Here is a 22,546-nt window from a genome sequence, read left to right on the forward strand (position 1 = left end):
TGAAATATCTGCATTGATAGTTAAAAAGTGATCACTTAGTGTAACTATTAACATGTTGGTATTTACTCTCTTATGTTATTAAATTTTCTTTTTCACTGAATGTATAAAAAAGCATTTATGAAATTAGACACTAATTATAATAATGAAATATAAACATTCATTAAGCTGAGCTTTTTTCACAGGAAACTGTCTTGCTAACAATATTATAATTAAAAATTTTTTTTATCAGTACCCTCAAAGAATAAATAGAACACTGTTTTATGATTGAAAATGATAAATTTCAGTAGTTTTTAGAAACTACTGTGAAACTAACTCATGGCACTTCCATGGTTTTCAGGGTTTTCTCTATACTTTATTTTTCTTCTTCCTAATAGCATCATTTTAAGGCAGTGGCTGGGGATACTGCTAAATATCTACCATGCATAGGATAGCCCTCACAACTAAGAATTATCTGGTCCCAAATATAGGTTGACACAGCTAAGTTATGCCAAAGAAATAGTGTTATTCTCATCTGATCAGAGTTGACTGCTGACAACAGAGTTAAAGAAGATTTGCTTTCTGCGTTGAAAGAACCTTTTTAGAGTTCAGTGGAGAAAACAGACAGAAAAACCAGAATTACAGAGCAGTATGGTAAGTACTAAAATAAATGCACGAGGTGCTGTGAGCCCATGCAGAAGGGGCATCTGGATTGGATAGGAAGGAAAGAGCTCTTCTAGGGACAAGTTTATTTGAATTAATGAATGTTAGGCAAAGCACATATTTACCAGTCAGAAAAAGAGAAACTTCTCTAGGTATTTCAAACAAAGAGTTATCACACAGCTGAGAAACAAAAGAGAAGACAGTGAAGCTCAGATGAGCAATAGCAGGAAGATGCTGCCACCCCTAGCCTGGAGGGATAAAGGGAAGAGGTGGTGTTACTTGAGCCGGACACTGTGCCACCTGGAAGGAGGAGCTGCCCAGCAGGAGCTGGAGCCAAATAAGAGCCTCAGAGCTGCTGGAAAGGCCCCTGCAGCAGCCCACACAGAGAGAAATACCCTGGCATCTCCCACCAGTGCTGCTCACTGGCCAACCTGGCCAGAAGCCACTTGTTACAGGAGCCTGGGGATTGTGGTTCCCTACACTACAGAGAGACAAAAATGGCTGGAGAAAAATTCCGGGAGCAAACAAGAAAATATCCCAGAGCGTAGTTGAATGAGAAAGACTCACTGTATTGTGTGCTAGGCTTAGGTGATTTGACATCTCAACATCTCCAAGGGTAGTCGATGACACTAGATCAGTGGTTCTCAACCTTCTGGCCCTTTAAATACAGTTCCTCATGTTGTGACCCAACCATAAAATTATTTTCGTTGCTACTTCATAACTGTAATGTTGCTACTGTTATGAATTGTAATGTAATATCTGATATGCAGGATGGTCTTAGGCGACCCCTGTGAAAGGGTCGTTCGACCGCCAAAGGGGTCGCGACCCACAGGTTGAGAACCGCTGCACTAGATGCAGTGACACCACTCCATTTGCAGTTTGGGAAGTTCACTGTGGCTGGGTTGGAGGTGAGTCAGACCAGAGGACAGGAGACTTGTCAGGAGGTTAATGTAATCATCCATGTGAAGGTCCTAAAGGCTGGAATTAAGGTGGAGGCAGCCCACACTGAGCCAGGATCTCTTACACTTGGTGACTAGTAAGGGAGGGAAAGGAAGTCTAGGACCACCAACAGGTTTTAGCCAGTAGGTGGCACTGCTATGTCAGAATCTGGTCCCTCTGATTCCCAGCCCACTGTGCTTTTACCAACAGTAGGCTGACCCACGGCCCGAGTATCCTAATCTTTACAATTAGTGATCACGTGCTCCTTAGCTCTATAGTGCTGTGATTCAAGGATCTATACTTTCACTCCTTTAGCATTTCAGATTTCAGTCCTTTAGCACTTCAGATTTCATCCTTTAGCATTAGATTTCAATGTTTGTTTGTTTTTCAGTGTTGTAGTTTCTATAATTTACACCAAAATATTACAAAAACCTTCTTGTTTGTACATTTAACTTGATATATATTCCTGAATTTCAAGTACAAGTTCTTATTTAACAAGTACTGGTCATAGTTGTTTTCAGAGAATTCTCATTATGACTAAAATGTTCTATTCTAAAGTTCATACACCCCAGAACCTAGCTTGTAGACAATGGATTTCACAATATTCCCATCTAAAAGTCTTTCTTGTAGTTCTGTTCATAAATATCTCTGGCAGAGTTTCCACAATTTACAAGCCTTGCTACAAAACCACTGACTGAATTGCAATCCTTGTTAATAGAGGTCAAAGTGTTAGTTCTAAATAATGCAACTTGGTGCTACTTGGAAATTCCAGGAAAAGCTTTCTTCCGTGATTTTCAGTTTCTTTCCAAGTAGCACACAACAATCACATTGTTCAGCTACATGAACAAAATAGTAAGGCAATGATTTTTTGAAAAGCATGTTGCCCCAATTAGAAACTGATTTTCTGCATGTATTTTACTGGATCTCCATCCTAAAACTTAAGTTTTACTTAGACTTCTTAGTGTTGTAAAAATCTAAACATCTTCACATTGGAAAAATAATAGTGGTATATAGTAATGAATTGTTACCTTGGTACAGATTTTGAGAAGGCAGGAAAACTTGATACAATTTCACATCAAGATAATCTACACTAATAAAAGAGAAAGATGCAAATTGACTGTACCTTTGCGATGCCCACCAGCCAATCAGGAGTGAGTATGCAAATTAACCCAACAAAGATGGAGGGTTAATTTGCATACACAGGCACCAAGCAGCAGGGGGTGGGGCAGGACACATGTTCTGCACTGCCCCAGCCGCTCCAGGCCTCTGGGCAGTGTGGAAAGGCGCAAAGGCAGCTCCTGCCAGAGTGAAGGCCGTGCTGGCAGCCAGGGGAAGGAAGGCCCATTCTTGCATGAATCTTCGTGCATCAGGCCTCTAGTTTTAAATAATCTAAGTGTGCAAAGTACATTGTTTTTACTGCTTAAGAGTTCACAGTCTTGTTCTGAAGGCAGCCATAAAACCTATCATTGTAATATGTTTGGGTAAAGCAACTTGGGGAGACATCTGTAACCCACAGAGTAAGGGATTAATTTATTTGAGTGGAATCAGGAAGGAATTCCTAAAGAAGGTGACACCTGCAGACAGTCTTAAAGTGTTAGACTAATGGTGTGTAGGCTTAGCCTGTTTTCACCTTTATTTCTACTACTATATTACATCAAGCCATCCTTCCAACTATATTATTTTACTTAATGTAGGGTGGCCAGTCATCCCAGTTTGCTAAGAACTTCCCCAGTTTCAGCCATCAGAGTCCCACATCATGGAAAATATCTCACTGCTGGGCTAATCGGGATAGCTGGCCACCCAAATACACTGCCTCCCAATCATACCTATATTCCTTACTCTTCTTTACTCATGCCAGTTTCCTATCTGGAATGGACCATCACCTTGTAATTGCCTTGAATTCATCACAGGGCCTGCACAGATCTTTGTGCCCAATAGAGGCTTATGAATTGATTAGTTGGCTGATATATACATAAATGTTGGCACTTCTTCTTTTATAGATGACACTGAAGCACAGATTCCTGAAATGACTTTACTTAAGATTCATGTGACAATACTGATTTTAGAACCTAGGCCTGGCTTCATGTCTTTCATAGAACATGCTCAAACTACCCAACATTTTATTAAGCACTTTCCTATACCCCTTGAGCCCTTAGGATCAGTTTAACACAGTTTCATCCTGGGTTATAAAAGGTCTCCTAGTGCCCTCTAGTTGTGTTAGTAATCTGTTTTTGTCCAGCCAGATTACACAATAAGGGCTCCTGCCTGTTTTTCTATATCCAGTACAAATCTTAAGAAGACCATTATTACTCCACTAGAGGCCTGGTGCATGAAATTCGTGCATGGGGGGCGGGGGTCCCTCAGCCTGGCCTGTACCCTCTCGCAATCTGGGACCCCCTCGGGGGATGTCCAACTGCTGGTTTAGGCCCGATCCCTGTGGGGCAGTTGGACCTCCCTCTCGCAATCCAGGACCACTGGCTCCTAACTGATTGCCTGCCTGCCTGATTGCCCCTAACCACTCTGCCTGCCTTCCTGATTTCCCTTAACTGCTCACCTGCCTGCTTGATTGCCCCTAACTGCTTGCCTGCCTGCCTGGTTGCCCCTAACCACTCTGCCTGCCTGCCTGATTGCCCCTAACTGCCTCTGCCTTGGCCCCCGCTGCCACAGCTTCGTCCGGAATGATGTCTGGAAGGTTGTTCAGCTGTCCGGTCTAATTAGCATATTATGCTTTTATTATTATAGATAATATGTTGCCTGTCAGTACCTGGGATTGGACTTGACTATGTATAGACTGACTTCATTATTTCAAGAATCTAAAAAGCTGAAACAACCACAATCCCCAGTTCCTCCCAGAGTTTGTATGTATAGGTGGACAGAGGATGCTAAGTGTTGGATTCATTTTGCAACTGGTTAGATGTCACATCCAGCCTCAGTGCTGGGGTGATTCAGGACTTAGCTTATATGGCTCATAAATTTGCAACCTACAGCTCTTCAGGCCCCCAATTGCTCCTTTAGAACATTAAACTGCAGAGAGCATGTGGTAGCCCCATCAGCTTCTGATTAATAGAATTGGGTGACTGAACATCAGAAAGGCTCCAGGGGTTGAAGTCTCTGTATTGTACCTGGTCTCAGATGGAATCAGCCCTCTTGCTATGGCTGGCCATGAGCATCATTTTTAACTGGGCATGACATAGGGGCAAATAAATATGAACCCATCTGAGAATTTGAAAAGAAGCCGAACAGGCCTCTTTGCATGAAGTCAGATTTTCTTCTGCACTCAAAAAGGCTAAGTTAAATCTCAAGGTCTTTATACAACTTTCTTGTCTGCTCTTTTGCTTTTAATTTTTAAAAAATATATTTTTATTGATTTCAGAGAGGAAGGGAGAGGGAGAGAGAGAGAGAGAGAAACATCAATGATGAGAATCAATGACTGGCTGTCCCCTGCATGCCCCACACTGGGGATCAAGCCGGCAACCCAGGCATGTGCTCTTAACCGGAATTGAATCTAGGACCCTTGAGTCCGCAGGCTGATGCTCTATCCACTGAGCCAAACTGGCTATTGCTTTTAATTTTACCTTTGGAGTCATAAGGACTGGTGCCATAAGGACTTCTGGGGTTTGACTTAAATCAGGGTTATGTCATGAGGCACTGAACTTGGAGTCAGACACCTGCATTGCCTGTCCCACCTCTGCCTTTCCGTTTGTTCATGAGTTTGAAGCAAACGGGAAAAGCATAGGTTTTGGAGGGGCAGCTGCAGGGTCCCTTGACAGATTACCTAGTCTGCCAAGCATCCATTTGATTATCTATGAAATGAAAATCATTCTATTGACCTCTTAGGTTTGCATGAGTACTCTGTAGCATGTTATTTCTAAAGTACTTAGTACAAGGGCCTGACATGTAGTAAGTACTTAATAAATGGTAGCCTTTTAGGGTTATTATCATGATCCTTCATTCATTCACCAGTCATTAATTGAGAACAGGGGGACTGTACCATTTAAGCTGGCTTTTGAAGGCTGTGGAGGACTTGGGTTGATGGAAAGTGTTAAGGAAAGCAGGCTTTTCACTTGGGGCTGGGGGCGGGGGAGGAGGGGAGACAACATGGACACAGGTGTGAGCTGGGCTTCAGGACATGTGCAAGAAGGAAGAAGGTGCAGTATTTAATTTGAATTTTTGTTTCTGAATTTCTAGTACTTCAGTATTCATGTCTCTCTCCATTCCTCAGCCAGTTAGAATACTGTTGACAGAAGCCCCTCACTAATGTGATTTCCTTCACAAAGTTGAGCTAATGCAACCTCAGCTTGGTCCCTCCCACTCATGTCCCTGTAGCATTTTGTAGCCCTCTCATTAGAGTTTTGGGGTATTCTGTAGACAGTAAGCAGCTGAGAGCATCTTGCACTAGTTCTTGTGCATACTAAGCACTCAGTCTGCCCATTAGCTGTTTTATACTTAAGTTGACATTTTGCTGTGACACATTTTGAAATCGTTGCTTTTTAAATTATTAATTAAAGCCAAATTTTTTTTATTTTTAAAATATATTTTTATTGATTTCAGAGAGTAAGGGAGAGAGAGATAGAAAGATCAATCATGAGAATCATTGATTGGCTGCCTCCTGCACACCCCTACACTGGGGATTGAGCCAGCAACCCCTGGAATGTGCCCTGACCCTGAATTGAACCATGACCTCCTGATTCATAGGTGGAGGCTCAACCACTGAGCAAACCAGCCTGGCCAAAATTTCTTCTTTTTTAAATAAAGAGAAGACAGTCTTGAATGATGCCTTAGCTTTTTTATTCCAGCAGTTTTTCAAAACTTTTAAACAAGTTTCAATAAATTCAGGAGTTTACCATTATATTGAATGCACAACCCATAATTATCTTTTTTAAAGGAATGTATATTTGCATTTTTCCCTTTAATTTGTGAAATGAATTAGAAAAAAAGTAAAATTTGAACTTAATGTATAACTTTTTGTTTGATCAGATCATTTATGGGGCATGCCTTTTTTTTTTTTTTTTGTCTATTAGCAGTTAAACAAAATTACTAGCCCCTGTTTAAAAGGTTTTTCTGTGGGGGAAATGGCTAAATCCTGCTTTGTTTTTTGCTGCAGGCAGTGGCCACAACTGAGGAGGAGCCTGATGTGCAAAGCAGGTGTGAAAGCCAGGCGGGCAGCAGCCTCAGAGATGAAGGTCTGCACCTGGGACCAGCGGACACAGGTGCGCACGTGGGGTTGAGCCGCGCCGCCCCGTGGCCACAGGCTTCCAGCTCCGAGAACATGACCACAGCCCAGAACGGCCACGGGCGAGTTGCTGCGATCCCCTGCTCAGTCTCCGATCCCACAGACCCCGGCACGGTGACCTACCCAGCCTGTCAGAACGGAGGATGCGGCGGAGGCGGCGACGCAGAAGCCCAGGACTCCAGGCCCGGCCCCGCCAAGTTCGTGCGCCTCTTCTCCGTGAGCAGGAAGAGGACGGGCGCCCACCCCGAGCGGCCCCGCTCCGTGGTGCTGATGGGGCACTCTTCCACCTGGAACGCCCTGGCCTCCTTCCGGAAGATGGGATCCTTTAAAAAACTGAAGTCCTCCGTCTTTCAAGGAATTCAAAACCGAGAGGGCTCCGATGCAGCCAAGGAGGAGGCCTCGGAGCCTGATGTGGGCCCTGCCCTCCCCAACGGGGCGGCCGTGGCCATCCCCGCGGGCGGGCCCCCCCAGCCTGGGCCCGTGTCCGACGGCTCGGACCCCGAGGAGGCGGACGACGCCTTCCAGAGGAGCACGCACCGCTCCCGCAGCCTGCGCCGCGCCTACGGCCTGGGCCGCATCAGCCTCCGGGACGCGGAGCCGGTGCCGCCGGGCCCGCCCGAGTCCCCGGGCCTCCCGGAGCCCCCGGTGTGCGCCATCCTCGTGAAGGACTCGGAGATCAACAGCGTCGCCTACCGGAGAAGCAAGAGCACCGACAACCTGAGCTTCCTGAGGAAGAGCTCCTTCAAGAGGAAGTCCGCCTCCAACCTGGCCGACCTCCGGCCGGCGCCCGACCGCCCGGCGCCCCGACGGACGCTGAGCAGCTGCTCTGCCGACTCGGAGAAGCTCGGCGGGTCCGAGCGGAGGACGAAACGCTGGAAGAGCCCCATCAGGGCCAAGGACTTCGACCGGGTCCTCAGGCTGGTGAGCAGCGCCACGGACGCGGCCTGGAAGCGAGAGCGTCCCAAGGGCGAGGCGCCCTGCCCCGGCGACGCCGCCCCGCGTCCCGGGCCCCGCAGCCGCCTGCACGACGACTACTCGCGCCGGGCGTCCAGCAGCGCGGAGCCGGAGAGCAGGAGGGCCGGCCCGGCCCCGGACTTCAGCCCAGCAGGGCCGCGGGGGCCCCACGTGGACGTGGAGACCGCGGTGTTTCCTCTTGAGGCCCAGAGCGGCGGTCCTGGCACCGGCAGCGCGTTGCCAAGCCCACCTGCCCAGGAAGCAGCGCGCAAAGACTCCCTTGAGCCAAAACCTGGCAGCCAGTTTACATGGGAGCCCGAGCAGCCCACGCCTCTAAGGCCCACCGCCCCCAAGCCCCCTAGCCCCCAGAGCCCATCGGGGAAGGACCCCAACAACCTCAGCGCGCTGTCCCTGAGCTCAGTGGACAGTAACGAAAGGGCAGAAGGTCCTGTGCCCTTCCCGGATTTGGTGCAAGCCACGTGTGACAACGGCAGTGAGGACAGCGGGTCCAGGAGCCGCCCTCAGCTGAGCCTCGGCGAGGCTTCGGGTCCAGAAGAAAAGGAGGAGGAGGTAAGGGCAGGGCAGGGCTGGGCAGGGCAGGGCAGGGCAGGGCCTCTTGCACACTCCCCGAGGCAGGACGGGTGCTTGGGACAGCGCCCCCTTCGTCCTCGCTGGAGGTTGCCCAGGTGCACACGTGCTTTCCTTGGCGTTTTCTCTTTTTCTTTAACTTAACCGCAGGAGCAGGCGGACTCTGCTGATTGTCCTACCATTACAATTATTCTTGTCAACCTGCTGCTTACCACATTCAGCGGTCGTCTTTATCTCTTTTGAAATGAAGGACTAATGTAGGAAATTTCTTGGGATGGCACTTACCACACCATATATTCAAAAGATATTTATTGAGAACCAACTATGTGCTAGATTGGGGGTGGGGTAGTTGAAAAAGATCTGTCTTCCATTCCAAGCAGCTAATAGGGGCTCTCAAAATTTTTATTTTTGGTACATTTGTTATTACCCACATACTTCTCCTCTTTATATTTTAAATGGTTTCTGTATCCTTTTCAACTGAGTGCATATAAATGAGATTCTTTGTGTTAAGAGACTATTACGTGTTCTAAGTCTGTTTTACTTCCTGGGAATGAATTAGAAATGTGCAGTTTGATACCTGTCAAGCCCTGAGCAATGCTGGTTCAAAGCAACTTTTATGATGGTTATTGAACTTATTTTTAGAGGAGAACATAAGCATCTCATGAATTGAATCAGCTAATAACTGTCAAGGCTACAAAAGCAATGTTCTTTTCATATCCTATCAAGCCAGACAACTTACCTCACTGTATAATTTTCACTTTATAAATGCATTCGGTAATATTACCTTACAGAGCTGAAAGATGAGCAAATGCATTCATGTGTATATATTGCAAATAATTCTTCACATATATTTCTAGACTGTTTTACAGGTGTAAATTGGTGCTTGCCATAGAAAATAATCCCCTAGCAACTATTTCTTCCCCCTGATCCCTAAAGAGGAACTCAGTTTTAGATTAATGCTGCTGATAAATGATTATGCTACATCTTTTGGAAGCTGGAGAGCTTTTGGAGTGTCCATTTAAAAAAAATCTTTATTGTTGAAAGTATCACATATGTCCCTCCTCTTTTATCCCCCCATTGACCCCCTCCAGCCCGGCCCTGCCCCCCCCCCCCCAGGCCTTCACCACCCTATTGTCTGTGTCCATGGGTTATACAATATGCATGCAAGGTCTTTGGTTGACTTGCTCCCATCTACCCTCCCTCCCCCGCCTTCCCTCTGAGATTCCACACTCTCTTCCATGCTTCCATGTTCTTGGATCCACTCCGTTCATTAATTTATTTTGTTTATCAGATTCCACATATGAGTGAGATCATGTGGTACTTGTCTTTCTCTGACTGCCTCATTTCACTTAGCATGATACTCTCCAGTTCCCTCCATGCTGTCTCAAAGGGTAACAGATACTTCTTTTTTACTGCTGTAGAGTATTCCATGGTATAAATATACCACAGCTTTTTTATCTACTCATCTACTGATGGGCACTTGGGCTGTTTCCAGATCTTAGCCATTGTAAATTGTGCTGCTATGAACATAGTGGTGCATACATTCTTTCTGATTTGGGTTTCATAGGATATATTCCTAGAAGTGGGATCACTGGGTCAAATGGCAGTTCCATATTTAATTTTTTGAGGAAACTCCATAATGTTTTCCATACTGGCTGCATCAGTCTGCATTCCCACCAGCAGTACACTAGGGCTCCCTTTTCTCCACATCCTCACTAGCACTTGTCATTTGTTGATGGTAGCCATTCTGACAGGCGTGAGGTGGTACCTCATTGTTGTTTTAATGGTTTATTTTGCTTTCTTGTGCAGAAGCTTTTTATTTTGATGTATGGATAGTCCATTTTTTACCTTTGCTTTGCAGAGAGACTTAGAAAGCAAAGCCTATTGCAGATGACTTTCAGATATACCATTAAATCAGCCTGAAGGAACCCTGGGCAGCCAGAGCAGTGGATTGGCATCACTTTGTGGCCCTAGGTTTATATGAGACCTCAGGCCAGTATGTCTTCCAGAAGTCTTCTATATGAGCACCATTTGTTCATTTGCAGATTTCCAAAGAAGCCTTGTGGAACAGTTGTGAGGACACAGGACTCGCTGCCAGCTTTGGGGAGGCATTCCAGTGCTGCTAGCTCTGCTTTATGTAATTGGCCAAGACCTGAACCAGTCGGGGCTTCACTCCTTCCTGGTTGATGAGATGAAGCACAATGCCTTCCACCAAACACCCTGAACTGTCACACTGAGGGTTTGGGACTCTCCTTCCCACCCCCCTACTTCCCATACGTAAAATAATTTGCATAGGTCTAGAGGGTTTTTATGTTAAGGTGGAGATTTTAGTTTTTGTTTAACAAAATTAGTAAATAATCATTAAAATATTTTATTCCTGAGTGCATATTAAGTGAATATATGCAAGGGTTAGTTTCTTTTTAAAAAAAATTATTTTGGGAGGCAGAGAAACATTAATTTGTTTTTTTTTTTTTTTTTTTTTTTTTAATTAAATCTTTATTGTTCAGATTATTACATTTGTTCCTCTTTTTTTCCCCCCATAACTCCCCTCCTCCCAGTTCCCGCCCCACCCTCCGCCCTCACTCCCCACCCACTGTCCTCATCCATAGGTGCACGATTTTTGTCCAGTCTCTTCCCGCATCTCCCACACCCCTTTCCCCCCCAGGAATAGTCAGTCCATTCCCTTTCTATGTCCCTGATTCTATTATAATCAACAGTTCATTCTGTTCATCAGATTATTTATTCACTTGATTCTTAGATTCACTTGTTGATAGATGCATATTTGTTGTTCATAATTTGTATCTTTACCTTTTTCTTCCTCTTCCTCTTCTTAAAGGATACCTTTCAGCATTTCATATAATCCTGGTTTGGTGGTGATGAACTCCTTTAGCTTTTCCTTATCTGTGAAGCTCTTTATCTGACCTTCAATTCTGAATGATAGCTTTGCTGGATAAAGTAATCTTGGTTGTAGGTTGTTGGTATTCATCACTTTGAATATTTCTTGCCACTCCCTTCTGGCCTGCAAAGTTTCTGTTGAGAAATCAGCTGACAGTCGTATGGGTATTCCCTTGTAGGTAACTGAGTTTCTTTCTCTTGCTGTTTTTAAGATTCTCTCTTTATCTTTTGCTCTTGGCATTTTAATTATGATGTGTCTTGGTGTGGTCCTCTTTGGATTCCTTTTGTTTGGGGTTCTCCGCGCTTCTTGGACCTGTAAGTCCATTTCTTTCACCAGGTGGGGGAAGTTTTCTGTCATTATTTCTTCAAATAGGTTTTCAATATCTTGCTCTCTCTCATCTTCTGGCACCCCTATAATTCTGATGTTGGTACGCTTGAAGCTGTCCCAGAGGCTCCTTACACTATCCTCGCATTTTTGGATTCTTTTTTCATTTTGCTTTTCCGGTTGGGTGTTTTTTGCTTCCTCGCATTTCAAATCATTGACTTGATTCTTGCGCTCCTCTGGTCTGCTGTCGGGAGTCTGTATAATATTCGTTATTTCAGTCCGTGTATGCTTAATTTCTAGTTGGTTCCCCAATATAAGATCGAGGGTCTTATTAGTTTTCTTGTAGATCTCATTAAGTTTATCGGCGGCTTCTAAACAGTTCTTGAGAGACCTTAAAAGTGTGGTTCTGAACTCTATATCTTCCATTGACAATTTTGTCCTGTTTCTTTGTCTCCGCATTTTGTTATGCTTCCTTGGTGCACCCCCTAGTGGTCTTTGTTCGAAGTCTTATAGTTAAATCTTGATTGTTGTAGCTAATTCCAGGGAGGGTTTGACCTCCAGGCCAAGTGGCTATGAGAATCAGCTGTGTCAGCAGTGAGAGAACTTCTGTCCTCTAGGGAGGTGCTAATCTGGCGTTTGCCTGAGGCTATCCGGCAAATGCCTGTGTGCAGGGCTTGGGCGGGGCGGGTCGCACAGGATCAACAGGGTGGGCCGGAGAGAGCAGTTATGGCGGCTCTCAGTCCTGTCCCCAGGGGCTCTGCCTCTCTGAGTCCCAGCACCCGCTGCAAAGCTCAGAGAGAAAGCTGCACTCGCTCTGACCGAAGCCAGACAGTCCCGCTTCTCCCGTTTGAGTCTGGGTCCCTAAAGACTCGCCCGGATCTGGAGCTCAGAGTCTGCGACTTCCTCCCGATTGAAAACGCCAACCGCGCCCTCCGCCGCCAGCCCGCTCCGCGCACTCCGCACCTCAGAATTTGACTTCAGCACTGCGCCTCCTCTGAGTGTCCGTATGCGTTTCTCTTTCCTCCTAGTTGTAGGACTTCCACTCAGCCAGCGTTCCTGTGGTTCTGGGTGATGTCCCTTCCGTTTTTTGGTTTCACTTTTGAAGTAGTTGTTCAAAGCAGCAAACTCCGGCGTTAACCTATGCCGCCATCTTGGTTCAAACATTAATTTGTTGTTCCACTTATTTATCTATTCATTGTATGTGTCCTGACCAGGGATCGAACCCACAACCTTGGTGTATCGGAGCAATACTCTAACCAACAGAGTTACCCGGCCAGGGCCATGCAAGGGTTAATTTCTAACTTAGTTACTTCCCCAGTGATTTGATCAGGTATATTTGTTATTCTTAATTATATACGATTTAATTTCTACCCACAAGGGACCACTAAATATAGAAAGCAGATGGACACAAATTATTAAAATTCCATATATATTGATAGATAATTCTATAAATTTGCCTTAAGATAGTCATCACATTTTTAAGTTGTATTCATATCCTCAAAATTCTTATATAGCACATCAAGCTTCCTCTTGTACTTTTAATGTAAATGTCAAAAAGAGAAAAATATAATGATAATTTTGCCCAATTTTTATTTTATGTATTGGTGATCTTTAGTTTTACTTGAAGGGAAGTGCTTGTAAAATATAACCTAAAACTTTCTCTTATTCATTTATTTATTATTTATTTTTGCTTAAACAACAGAAATTTATTTTGTTACAATTCTGGAAGCTAGAAGACCCAGACTTTCTCTTTTATTTTGACATTTAGAAACAAAATACAAACAAAATGAAACAAATAAAAACAAAAAACACCTTGCAAAATGCAGGAATTCCAACCTTCATGTGTTAAAAGCAGTTTTTATTTACGTTGTATAGCATTACACAAAATTAAATTTCAGTCTATTGTATCTTAATGTATAGTGTTTTTTTAATGTATTGATAGTATAGTTCTGTTTTCATGTGCAAAGCTAGTTTAAGCTGTGGTGATTATTGAGTACAAAAGGTTGGAATCTGCATATTATGATATTTAATATATAATGTATTTTCAATAAGTGAGATTAATTTTTTATTTAAAATCATTTATTTGTAACTAGCCACTCTAAAAGTGACAAAATATTTTTTTAAACTCTAAGCTGTTTAACACAATTTTATGTTACTATAAAAAGGAGTTGGAAAATGTCAGGCTTCATTTATAAAGCATTGTAGAAACATCACCTCCTTAATGTAATACTTCTGCCACCTAGTGGTAAACTTTGTTGTGAGAACAAAGATCAATTGAAGGAATTCCTAAAATTGTAATTTAATTTAAACATGCAGTGTAGCATTTATACTTGTACATAGTGCTCCCTAAACATTATAAAGGTACAGGCACAGGAATTTAGTGTTAATGCTGGTTTTCCTACCCAGTCACGCAATAATGCCTTTGGCTGAATTGGGTCACGGGTAACAGGGTCCTGTCCTTAGTTGTGCAGTATAGATTCGGTAATTCGTGATAGTGTTGAACTATGCCATAGATAGTGATTTCAACCTTTTTCATCTCATGACACACATAAACTAATAACTAAAATTTGGCGGCACACCACAAGAAATATTATATTTTGCTGATCTCACAAAATATAGGTGTATTTTTTATTCATTCACACCAGAGAGCTATTATTGTATTAGCTGTTGTCATTTTTTTTTATTTGACAGTCTAACAGAAAAGAGGTCAGTGCCTCTGACTAAACAGGCAGGTGTTGCATGGTTTAAAACTTCTTGCAGCACACTGGTTTGCTGCCATAGATGAAGCCCTTTTAAATGATGAGAATCCACTGTAACTCCTTCATAGGGAGCTTTAGTCTTTTGTTAAATGTTTCTAGTTTGGTAAGGATCTTGGTTGTGCCATTCAAAAGATACCTAGCATTGGGCACACCGTTGAACTTCTGTTGGCCGAAATCTGTTCAAGGATAGAATGTGGAATAGGTTTATCTGCCTTGGAGGTTTGTCAGAACTAAAACAATTAAGCATGTTAAACACTTAGCCTCGTGCTTAACACTGGCTGTCACTCTGTGATGATTACTATCAGTTTAGATGGTTTTTCCATCCTAGGTTGACCTGACTTCTTAAGATATGGGCCAGTTAAGGCCAGTTTTTTCCAAAACTGGTTTTTAAATGCCAGTTTAGCCTTAGGGAGGATTGTGAAGTTCTTCAATTAGTTTGACTTCACATTAATTTCTTTTAAATGCCTCAGAGATAGGTTTTACCATAACCCAGTCTTTGTATTATTTTAATAATGCACCAAACTAAATTTGTTAAGCACCTGCCAGGTATGAAATAGGCATAGTTCTATAAGGAAGAGTAGTTGATGTTGTCACGGAAATTATAGATGAGCTAAGATGTGTCTAAATCATAGTAGAACTATGCAGAATGGATTAAATACCCCAAAAGAGGTAAAACCATAATGCTCTAGGATTTCGGAAGAGTTGTAGTTTTCACTCATGTACCAAGTCAAGGAAGGCTTAATAAGGGTGATCAACTCTGATTTGAAAAAGGTGAGATTTTTGCAGGTAGTTATGGAGGGAAAGGTGGGGCATTTCAGTAGTCAGATGTACAGAGATTTTGTGTGATTTGAGAGAACAAGAAATAACATAATTTGGTTTGGTGTAGGGAAATCATGCAAGTTAGGATGAAATTATCCAGATGATGGACACTCTGAAACTCCAGAGTTAAAGAATCTATACATTACTCGGTAACTGCCGAGGAGTCAAGGATGTTTTGAACAGAGAAGAGTCAGGCTCAGAACTGTGTTTTGGAGAAATTAATCCACCACTGGAAAGAAAGGTAACCAGAGGGAACGCTATCAGGAATGTATTGCCAATAAGAACTCGGAGGTAATACGGCTCTGAAATAGAATATATAAGGAAGGAACAGGAGTAAATGAAACAACACATAATAAATAGTAATGTACCTTGTTCATTTATTACCTGGCTACTATATGCCAGACATAGGGACAAGAAAAAGTTGTGTGTTTATTTTTCTTTGTTTTTATTTTTTAATCCTCACCCAAGGATATTTTTCCATTGATTTTTAGAGAGAGTAGAAGAGAGGGAAAGACAGAAAGAAATATCAATGTGAGAGAAACGCATTGATTGGTTGCCTCCTGCACATGCCTCAACCAGGGCCGGGGGCCTGGGAGGAGCCTGCAACCGAGGTACATGCCCTTGACCAGAACCGAACCCAGGATCCTTCTGTCTGCAGGTCAATGCTCTATCCACTTAGCCCAACCGGTGAGGGCAAGAAAGAGTGTTTGTGTGTGTGTGTGTGTGTGTGTGTGTGTGTGTGTGTGTGTGTGTGTTTAAAGCTGTTCTTATTTTCTTCGGTTCATAGTCTAATTGTGAGATTGGAATGTATAGAGATAATTATGACATAGTGTGATGAGTTTCTAATGAGGAATGTAAGAAGAAGCATGGGAGCTCCAAAGATAGGATTACTAACTCTGGGTGAAGAATGGCATGATTGGGGGAGGTCAATTGGGTGAGGTCTCAAAGATTATGGTGGGGGTATAGGCCTTCCAGGCCAACTGTAACAGCATGGGGGAGGAGGCGGGTCCTGTAACAGGACCCTGTCTAAGCTTCATTTTCCTCCCCTGTAAACTGGGAGCAGTAAGATACCTACCTACCACATAGGGCTGCTGTGAAGATTAAATGAGGTGATACATGTAGAGTACTTAGCACTGAGCTTTGCAAATAATAAGTGTCCACAAAGAGGCTAATTTGTTGGGCTAAGGGAACTGCACAGGGTAGCTGGGTGGAGAAGTGAGAGATAAGATTGGAGAGATAGGTCTGTACATAATTAGGAAGGTCCTTACTTGGACCTGTGGAGTTTAGACTTTACCCTGCAGGCAGTAGAAACCCCAAGAGGTGTTTAACCAGGGACTGTAGAGGGGACCAGCTCTGCAGAGAGGATGGGGAAGGCAGTGGCCCTGGGGAGAGACAGTGTCCCTCAGTAGGTTCAGAGGTAATGAAATCTGCACTAAGGCCATGGAAATGGAGAGTAGGGGATGATTCCAAAAACGATTTCACAATTTATATTTTTAACTAGCATTTGAATGTTTTAGGAGAGTGAGAAGTCAAAGATTGGGAGGATATTATTGTATTGGGATTAGTAATCAAACAAGCCACAAAAACAATGGACTACAGCTGAATTGGGGTTGTTATCCCAGCCCTCTAACCTGATGGCACCTTGTGGAAAATCACTTTCCTTTTCTGAGCCTCAGTTTACTTGAAAAATGTTTCAGGGTTTTATAATTTTCTCCCACAAGGATTCGTAGCTTTAAAATTGGTGGAAGCTATTGTACTTACAACGTTAAAATGGTGTGAGTGCTTGACTAGGAGGTTTCAGTTTTGTAGAATACAAATGGGGTGTTATTGCACCCGGGTGACTGGCATTCTCCCGAGGTGGTGATTTTACCTTGCCCACGACTCCACTGGCTCTCATCCCAGCCTTGGAAAGAAATAGAAGGGGAATTCTGTGGCACCACAAGGTACCGTGTCTCTAAAATAAAGCGTCCTTCCAGCTGGCTATTGAAATAGTTCAGTGGGTGAGCAGGGACTAAATTGAAGCCTATTTCCATGTGAATTACGAATTGTGGAATTGTATGATGATGATGGGTACTTCATATGGAATGATAGCTCCAAGGTGCTGTCTCGGTATAATTTAATGAGAGAGACAGATACATTGCATAATTTTGACTTTGTAGATTACTTAGACATTACTCTTTGGATTACTCAAATAGCTAGTTGGGAGATTCAGACAATTCTCATGAAGGTTAGAAATTATCCACATTTATTTCACAGAGCCATTCTTAGAACCAGAAAGATGGGGTTGCATATACAGACAATAAATGTAGTGACCCTAGAAAGTCTGCTCAAGATTTTTTTAGAAGCTTTATTTAGATATAATTTACATAACATAAACTTCACCCATTGTAAGTCGACAGTTTGATGATTTTTAGGAAATTTGTAGAGTTGTGCAGCAACCATCACTGTCATGTAATAGAACACTTCTGTCATCCCAAAAAGTTCCCCATGCCCTTCTGCAGTCAGTTCCTGCTCCCACTGAAGGCCTCGGCAACTGTGGATCAGCATTCTGTCTCGATGTTTTTTTAATGTAGCAACTCAACGATTGTTTGTAAATTTATGGAGTTATGCAACCATCAAAACTATCTAATTTTAGAACATTCCCATCACCCCTGAAAGGAAACTCATGCTCATTTGCAGGCATTCCTGTTCCATTCCTAGAACCCGATCTGCTTCTTGTGCCTGTAGATTATACCTTTCTGTATATTTCATAGAAATAGAATAAGGTAATATATGGTCATTTGTGTCTGGCTTCTTTCACCTAGCATCCTTTTTTTCAAGGTTCATCCATGTTGTAGCATGTATCAGTACTTCATTTCATTTTATGGCCAAATAATATTCAGTTGAGTGGCTAGCCCATGTTTTGTTTATCTGTTCATCAGTTGGTATACACTTGACTTGCTTCCCCTTTCTGGCTGTTATGAATAATGCTGCTATGAACATTTACATGCAAGTCTTGTGGACATATGTTTTCATTCTCTTGGGTCAGTGGTCGGCAAACTCATTAGTCAACAGAGCCAAATATCAACAGTACAACAATTGAAATTTCTTTTGAGAGCCATATTTTTTAAACTTAAACTATATAGGTAGGTACATTGTTATTAACTTAATTAGGGTACTCCTAAGGCTTAGGAAGAGCCACACTCAAGGGGCCAAAGAGCCACATGTGGTTCGCGAGCCGCAATTTACCGACCACGGTCTTGGGTAGATAACTAGGGGTTGAATTTCTACATCATATGGTAATTCTGTGTGTAACTGTAACTGCCAAACTAGTTACTAAAATAGTCATCCCATTGTAGTCATTCCCAGCAATGTTTAGGTTTCCAGTTTCTCTGCATCCTTGCCAGTATTTGGTATTGTCAGTATTTTGAATCCTAGCCCTTCAAGAGGGTATATAGTGGTATTTTATTTTAATTTTTAAAATTTACATAATGAATGTATATGTGTAAATAATTTTATAATCCTATCTAACAGCTATATGACAAAGATGCATTTACATGAAAACAATAATTCTATACATATTTTTATAAGATGCTTTCTTTTAAAATTTTTTTTTTTTTTATTGATTTTAGAGAGGAGGGGAGAGGGAGAGAGAGAGAGAGATAGAAACATCAACAATGAGAGGGAATCATTGATTGCCTGCCTCCTGCACTCCCCCTACTGGGGATCGAGCCCACAACCAGGGCATGTGCCCTGATTGGGAATCGAACCATGACCTCCTGGTTCATAGGTCTACACTCAACCACTGAGCCACGCCGGGTGGGCTATCAGATGCTTTCTTGATAAAGGACACATACAACTATCCTCAAAAATAATGATCCTTGAGTCACACAGCAATGATAAAATCAGAGGTGGTGAGGATAATCACAATCTGAGTGAAATGTTAAAAATCTAAATAGCCCTAACCGGTGTCTCAGTGGTTAGAGCGTTGGCCTGCAGATTAAAAGGTCCTAGGTTCGATTCCATTCAAGGGCATGTACCTTGGTTGCAGGTTCCTCTTGGCCTGGGCCCTGGTCGGGGTGTGTGCAGGAGCAACCAATCGATGTGTTTCTCTCACATCAATGTTTCTCTCTGTCTTTCCCTCTATTTCTTCCACTCTCCCTAAAAATCGATGGAAAAAGATCCTCAGGTGAGGATTAACAAAAACAACCAAAAAATAATCTAAATAGGCATGTCGTAGAGTCCATTTAAAATTGCATGCAAGAAAGAGTATAGCCTGCCGAAACCGGTTTGGCTCAGTGGATAGAGCGTCGGCCTGCGGACTGAAGGGTCCCAGGTTCGATTCCGGTCAAGGGCATGTACCTGGGTTGCGGGCACATCCCCAGTGGGAGATGTGCAGGAGGCAGCTGATCGATGTTTCTCTCTCATCGATGTTTCTAACTCTCTATCTCTCTCCCTTCCTCTCTGTAAAAAATCAATAAAATATATTTAAAAAAAAAAAAAAAAAAAGAAAGAGTATAGCCTGGCTGGTATGGCTCTGTGGTTGAGCATTAACCTATGAACCAGGAAGTCATGGTTTGATTCCTGGTCAGGTACTGGGCTGTGTGCTCTACCCCCAGTAGGGGGAGTGCAGGAGACAGATGATCAATGAGTCTCTCTCATCACTGACGTTTCTCCCTCTCCCTCTCTGAAATCAATAAAAATATTTTTTTTTTAAAAAAAGAAAGAGTACAGTAATATAAGAAAGATATGAGCAGTCTCACCATGAACATAATTATGACCTTAGGAAGCACCATATTCCCTAGGTCTGTTTTTTTCAGTGGCCATAGAGCAGCGGTTCTCAACCTGTGGGTCACGACCCCTTTGGCGGTTGAACGACCCTTTCACAGGGGTCGCCTAAGACCATCCTGCATATCAGATATTTACATTACAATTCATAACAGTAGCAACATTACAGTTATGAAGTAGCAACGAAAATAATTTTATGGTTGGGTCACAACATGAGGAACTGTATTTAAAGGGCCAGAAGGTTGAGAACCACTGCAAAGAGGGTCATCTCATCACCAGTCCGCTTGTTCCATCAGCACCCAAATATTGAGCTCAGTAGTATATTTCCTTAGCAATAGCCAGGGCTCCTTCAAAGAAGCTGAGTCCCTATTTGGGAGCTGGGGAAAATGAAGATGGCCTGAAGCATGTTGCTATTGCCAGAAAACCAGGATTCTGTGAAAAAGTGCTGGGCTTTTGCTGAAAAGACAAAAGAGTCAGCTGAAAAGGGTCAGGTCGTGACAATGTGCATGTCACAAAGAATAACTAGATCTACAGTTATTGATCTACAGGTACAACCTGACTCTTTGAAAAGCCATGAGTCCTTAATGATAAAAAGAAAAGTTAATATTATATGTACTACAGCACACATATAAATGTGCAATTACAGCACTAACTGTAATTCAAAGGGTAAAAATAGAATATTTTAGTAAGTAGGTAAGTTTGGCATATATGGGGTTCTATTTCCTTTTAAATTTTTTTCTATATTGATTTTTAGATGAGAGAGAGGGAGAGAGAGAGAAAGACACTGACACTTGATACTCCATTTATTTATGCATTCATTGGTTGCTTCTTATATGTGCCCTGACAGGGAATCAAACCCGCAACCTTGGAGTATCAGGATGATGCTCTAACCAACTGAACTCTCTGGCGAGGGCTGGTTATTGTTATTTTTATTAGCATTTCCCTAATGACTATTGATGTTGAGCATCTTTCCATGTGTTTATTAGCCATTCATTTATCATATTTGGTGGTGCCTATTCAAATTGTTTGCTCATAATTTTACTGTATTTTTTGTTTTACTGTTGAGCAGTAAGGTTTCTTTATATATTTTGGATACAAGTTCTTTATCTTTATCGGATATAAACTTGCAAATATTTTCTCACAGTCTCTGGGTTGTCATTTCGTCATAATGGTGTCTTTTGAAAAGCATAAGTATCTCATTTGATGAAAATTTAATAATTTTTTTTTTATATTAGGGATTGTGCTTCTTTTTAGAGCTAAGAAATCGTTGCCTATCCCAAGTTCACAAAAACTTTCTCCTGTCTTCTAGAACTATTATAGTTTTAGCTCTCACATTTAGGTATATGCTCCATTTTAGTTGAATTTTGTTTATAATGTGAAGTACTAGTAAAGAGCTTGGCTCATTTTTTGGCATATGAACGTCTGATGATCCCACCTCCATTTGTTGAACTGCCGAATGTAAGTTTCCATACTCTCCTGGGCTCTCCATTTTCTCTGACAAAGATGCCCTGTAATTTCAATCACAAGAATTGAAATTACAGTTGGAGACATAATTTGAAAATATGCTATTAATTGTACTTTTAGTAAGTAAGTATTTCTAATGAAGTTAACATTGTGTTACAGGGACATCTGCTATATTGTCAGTGTTTTATAATATTCCCTAAGTAGCAACCCTGGGTGCACATCCTTCAACAGATTTTTTCCCCCAAAGCATGCTTTTTCCTCTCTTGAGACAAGAATCAGTGTGCTTTCTATTAGTTATCTTTGTGCTAGCTTATGTTTAGTTTCTCCTGAGGTGTTTTTGATTTATTTACTAGTATTTTCACTTTCCTTTTTGCAGGAGAAAAATTCCTAAATAGAAAAAAACAATCTCTTGCAGAAATTTTATTAAATCATAAGAATGCAGGTCATGCATCTAAATGTGAAAGTTACCTTTTACTTTAACAACTGAGTTCAATATTTTCTAACTCAGTATTTGTTTTTTTCACTTATTTTTAAATTGTAGTAGACATACTGTATTAGTTTCAGGTGTACAGCATAGTGATTAGGCATTTGTATACCTAACAAGATAATCACTGTGATAAGTCTAGTATCACCTAACACCATACATAGTTATTATCATATTATCAACTCTATTCCACATGCTGTACATTACATCGCCATGACTAATTTTATAATTTTTGTACTTTTTAATCTCAGCCTTTTTTAAAAAGAACTTTCCACTTGCTCTGAAAAGGTTTATGCTCATTATTACATAAACAGCTATTTCTTTTCCAGTGGAAAGTTTCAGAGTATTTCTGAATGGATGCTCAACATTTGATAGGCAACAGAACTTTATAAAATTAAAAGCTGCTTCTAAAATTCCTAAAAATGTGAAATCTAAAGAAAAGTACATACAGGTGTCATATAATTCTTGAACTTTACTGTGGCTCATTTCTTGAACAGTTTCTCTCTAGTGAAATGTCATCAAATAGTATTTTCTCATTAAAAACAAGCGGGGAGAGGGAGACAGAATTATATACCTATGTGAGGCCCAGTGCATGAAATTTGTGCACAGGTAGGTTCCCTAGGCCTGGCTGGTGATCAGGGCCAATCTGCAGGGTGACTGGTGGGGCAGTCAGGGAGCCC

At 42.2% G+C, this 22,546-nt stretch overlaps 1 protein-coding gene across 3 annotated transcripts in view; it reads left to right on the plus strand.

Moving 5' to 3' along the window:
* Window positions 1-515: 515 nt before the first annotated feature.
* The window catches only part of SPATA13 (spermatogenesis associated 13), a 91,073-nt gene continuing 69,042 nt past the window's right edge, over window positions 516-22,546 (plus strand). The window contains exons 1-2 of one of the 3 annotated variants that reach the window (XM_036299664.1): window positions 516-630; window positions 6,683-8,335. In XM_036299664.1, the coding sequence (XP_036155557.1) occupies window positions 628-630; window positions 6,683-8,335 (1,656 nt within the window). In that variant the 5' untranslated portion in view covers window positions 516-627. The remainder of the gene's footprint in view (window positions 631-6,682; window positions 8,336-22,546) is intronic. The other 2 variants (XM_036299662.1, XM_036299661.1) reach the window with 2 other exon arrangements.

This window comes from Myotis myotis, unplaced genomic scaffold (genome assembly GCF_014108235.1).
Source record: "Myotis myotis isolate mMyoMyo1 unplaced genomic scaffold, mMyoMyo1.p scaffold_m19_p_3, whole genome shotgun sequence".
NCBI lineage: Eukaryota > Metazoa > Chordata > Mammalia > Chiroptera > Vespertilionidae > Myotis > Myotis myotis.